General features: G+C 52.5%; 1 protein-coding gene across 1 annotated transcript; it reads right to left on the bottom strand.

The window, feature by feature from the left end:
• Positions 1-2,217: 2,217 nt before the first annotated feature.
• Positions 2,218-3,923, bottom strand: LOC127304527 (cytochrome P450 89A2-like). Its single transcript, XM_051335180.2, has one exon. The coding sequence runs from the start codon at positions 3,883-3,885 to the stop codon at positions 2,365-2,367; it is 1,521 nt and encodes a 506-aa protein (XP_051191140.1). The 5' UTR covers positions 3,886-3,923; the 3' UTR covers positions 2,218-2,364.
• Between the last annotated feature and the right edge of the window lie 489 nt (positions 3,924-4,412).

The raw sequence follows: 4,412 nt of genomic DNA, 5'->3' as shown, positions 1-4,412 counted from the left end.
CCACAGGTTCCTTCAATTTTAATATATAATTTCTCCCATAAAAAATATTGATGCCTATTACTGATAACTCATATTTTTACGAAGCAATCTTTCGATCCTGCTTGGCCCAACATGATAGCTGGTTTCGACCACAATATGGCCCCACCACAGGGTCGTGAGCATATGCAGTAAGAATATTATGCCGGATCTTCTAGTCAACCTGACAATCAAGGGATATATAATCGATTCTTTGCTACTGACATTATGAGTGGACAAGAAAGTTTAATTCCTCCAGCGACACAATCTCATCACGTACTACAAACTTCACCACAGAACAATGATGCCAGCACCGATGATGAGGACGAAGAGTACGGCAGAGGTTTGCACCAACATCGTCCACCACGTCGTTTTTCGCCTTCTGGTGCTAAGCAGAGAGCACCACGCCGTCGTCGACAAGCGTGATATGTTACATATTATTTTTATTTCTATCTATGTATGACCTAAGTATGAGACATATTTTGGCAGGAAAAATAAGGCGGGAACTATTATTAATACATCTGACCAAATAAAGATGGAAATATAACTTAAATTAAAATACGGCTAATCACTACAACGGAATTTAAGATACAATGAGAAAGTAAGACATGAATTAACATACATAATTACTACAATAGATCACTCTATTTGCCCTGCGTCCAGCGTGGCCATTTTCCTGTCATGTCGCCGCGTTCTTCTGCTGCCTGCGCCTCAGCAGCCCTTTCCCTTAATCTCTTCCTCTCCGCTTCACAGGCCTCCCTGCGCACCTCTTCCTCCGCATACCTACGTGCAGCCTCATCATCCATCCGCTTCTGATTTATCTCACAATTTCGAGCTTGCTCCGCCCTTAATTTATGTATCTGTCTCTCTCTCACTGCTTTATCATTAGCAATGGCCTCTTCCCTACGCTCCTCCTCATGGAACCTTGCCCATGCATGCCGTTGTTTTTCCTCCACCTCACGGCGCACCCAATCCGGCTGCTCCTGGTCTATCCAGTGAAACCAGTTGCAAAGGGGCGGGGGAGACTGCAACAAAAATAAGACGGTTGATAAACGAAAATTAATGAAACATACCGCAAGCCTCAAGGATTTTTAATCATGCTTTCAGAACATACCGCAGGCCTCGAGGACGATGAACTTGTTCGTGCGGGTGGATCATGATCGTAATAAGCGCACATGAAATATTTCATGCCGAACTTATCAGAAAAATCCACCACACCTCCTTCACCTTCGCAAGGTGGCCGCACCAACACCTCTCTGCTGTAACCCCCGGTGGCAAGCTTGCATTCTTCCCCTTCATAGGCCTAAAATCCTGGTCCGAGCAAGGCACACTCATGCTGGCTAAGGTATAACAACTTGTGACTTGTGTACCAAATAACATCGACGCCTCTTTTTTATAGAGAGCTGGACAGATCGAGCGGGAAAATTAGGCGGGAAATGGATGCAATCAGCAAAAAAGCAAAACAATCAACTGAAAAGCGATGCGTGGGAATTAGTCCTCGTGGGTATCAGTGCGGACGCCTGCTGCCGTTGTCTCCCAGGCAGGGGACTTGCCGCCACTGCCGGTGGAGGCAGGCGCCACGTCAGCGTGCCGCCCTTCTCTGTGGCGGCAGGGCCCACCATGGTCGACGGTTCTAACGGGCGACGGACGTGCCGCCACGGCTCACGGCGGCAGGGCCTGCCGCCACAGCCAGCGGTGGCACCTGCCACGTGTCGGCTAGCAAGCGTGCCGCCATGGCACTTTTGCCATTTTTACCGAGAGGTGGTCCTTTTTGCCATTTCATTGGGGCAGGTGGTCCTTTTTGCCAAAAATTCAGGTATAATCTCTCTGCTATCTGTATAAGCTTCGATGTACAGAACTGTGTGGTATAAAAACTGAAATCCTTGGACAAATGATTAAGTGTCAAGCAACGTTGATCAATGCTACTGAAGAGAAGCTAAAGGTTGTAGTTAGCTGCAATGAAAGAGCAAACGTCAAGGCCGTTTGCTTAATTACGTACTGAAAACAAAATTTTGACTCCCGTGTTCTATAAAGATGCCAGCAGATTTCTCATTGACATCGACCTTCTAAAGAGATATTTCACTGTCATTTTGTTATTTTTGGATTGATTTAGAAGAGGAAAAAACACCAGTAACGCGGCAAACAAACTGATAACAGGTGAATAGATTGGCAAACCCTAAACACAGCTATCATTAATAATAATAGATACTCCAACAATGTTCTTATAACTATAAACGAAATATTACTCGTGTCTTGAAACTAACTAGCTAGACTACTCCATAACGTATGTTCACCTAACCACACACGGACGTATGTAACGCTAATTAAACCCAGAAGAAAAAAAGCTTTTCAGTTCCTGGGGACGAGGCGCGGGCGCAGAGGGTTGGCCATGACGGTGGTGAACTCACGCTTCTCGGCGAAGTCCACCTCCTTGCCGGCCACCTCCTTCCACTCAAACTCCTTTACCATGTTGGCGACGAAGTACTCGAGGTGCAACATGGCGATGCTGAGCCCGGCGCAGATCCTCCGGCCGACGCCGAACGGCATCATCTTGATCCCCTTGGTGCCATACATGTCCACCGTCGCCAGCTTGTTGTCGTCCTCCAAGAAGCGCTCCGGCACGAACTCCATTGCCTTGTCCCATGTCCCCTCGTCCCTTCCCATCTCCGCCACCATGAAGTTGACCGTCGTGCCCTTGGGGATCAGGTACCCGCCGACTTCCATGTCCTGCGCCGCCTTGTGCGGTAGCACGAAGTGCCCTGGAGGGTGCTTCCGGAGGCCCTCCAGGATCACCGCCTTGAGGTAGGGCATCTTGACGGCCTCGATCTTGTCCTCCGAGACCTCCTCGTCCTGGTCTCCACACGTGGCTTTGATCTCGTCGTAGAGCTTGTCCTGGACCGCCGGGTTCTTGACAAGCTCGGCCATGATCCACTGCAGCCCAGTGGAGGTGGTGTCGGTGCCGGCGTTGAGGAACTCGGAGCAGAGCGCGACGATCTCGTCGTCGGTGAGAGGGCGGTTGCCCTCCTCGGGGAGCGTAACGTCGAGCAGCGTGTCCACGTACGAGTGCTGGAACGTGGTCTCCGTGGCCTGGGCATGGCCCTTCTTGTACTCCCGGCGCGCCTGGATGAGAGGAACGAAGAGATCCCTCTGCCGCATCCGCAGGCCGTGCGCGACGCGGAGGCGGTCGCGGAAGAGGTGCTTGGTGATGGACGGGAGGAAGAAGAAGACGGTGAGCTTCCTGGAGATGTAGAGGAGCCAGGCTCGCTCTGCGTTCTCGATGGCGCGCACGGCGGGCTCGTCCAGGCGCTCCCCGAAGCACATGAGCACGAGGAGGCAGAACATGCTGTACTGGAATGCCTCCATGACGTTGGGAGTCTCCTCGTCCCGCAGCTTCTCCATCAGCACGCGGCGCACCCAGGCGCGCGCCGGCGCGAACAGCTTGACGCGGGAGGGGTGGAGCGTCTCGGAGACGAGGTTGCGGCGGAGGAGGCGCCACACTGGCCCGTAGTTGGCGCGGGTGATGATGTTGTCGGTGACCCCGAGGAGTGAGCTGGTGGCCGCCTGGGGCCGGTCGGCCAGCGCCACGCCGGCGCCGATTAGGGCCTGGTGCGCGAGGTGGCGGTCGGCCACGAAGATGGACAGCCGCGATCCGATCCGGAGCGTCACGATGGGGCCGTACTTCTTGAAGAGACCCAGGAGGAGGGGCTCGACGTCGGCCGCGGAGTTGCGCAGCCACAGCAGGTTGCCAAACAGCGGCACGGCCGGCGGGCCCGGCGGGAGGCCGCGGCGCTGCCTGGCGGCATTGCGGAGGAGGACGGCGAGGGGAAGGAGGAGGAGGACACCGGCGATGAGGAACGACGTCGTCTCCATAGTATAGATGCTAATCTATCTGGTCGATGGACTAGCTAGCTTTGGGTTTTCGATCTTATTATATAGGCGGTACGTACCTGGAGTTGGACCGACGTTCGTACTAGAATTAATCTCCGTCAATCAGTTCAAAATTTTAAAATACTACTCCGTCAATCCATCCTTATCTTAGGATGGAAGGGAGTTCACCGGGTTGGATATATCTCGTTGATTTCGATTTTGATTTTGATTTTGAAAGGAACTTGTAATGCTTTACGTTTTCTTTTTCAGAATTTGTAGTACTATCTTCAGAACGGTCGGCAGCTAAACTAATCTCGGCGGACTCTCTCTTGGCGTCAGATCAAACGATCCTTAATTTGCCACGCCGTCCGATTGAGCCCAGCCTTTTGTTCCTTGTTTTCCTCTCCTGGGGGTGCATGGGTGTGGAGCGGTAGAGGTGTCAATGTGTCATGCATGGCAGCGACGCCGGCCGCGGGTGGCGGAAGACGACAGCAAGTTGGCCAAGGGGAGGAGTTTGGAGGCCTCTGTAT

Source organism: Lolium perenne, chromosome 5, assembly GCF_019359855.2.
Source record: "Lolium perenne isolate Kyuss_39 chromosome 5, Kyuss_2.0, whole genome shotgun sequence".
Lineage (NCBI taxonomy): Eukaryota > Viridiplantae > Streptophyta > Magnoliopsida > Poales > Poaceae > Lolium > Lolium perenne.
The sequence above is the reverse complement of the archived record's forward strand: the minus strand, read 5'-3'. Positions and strand labels throughout refer to the sequence as shown.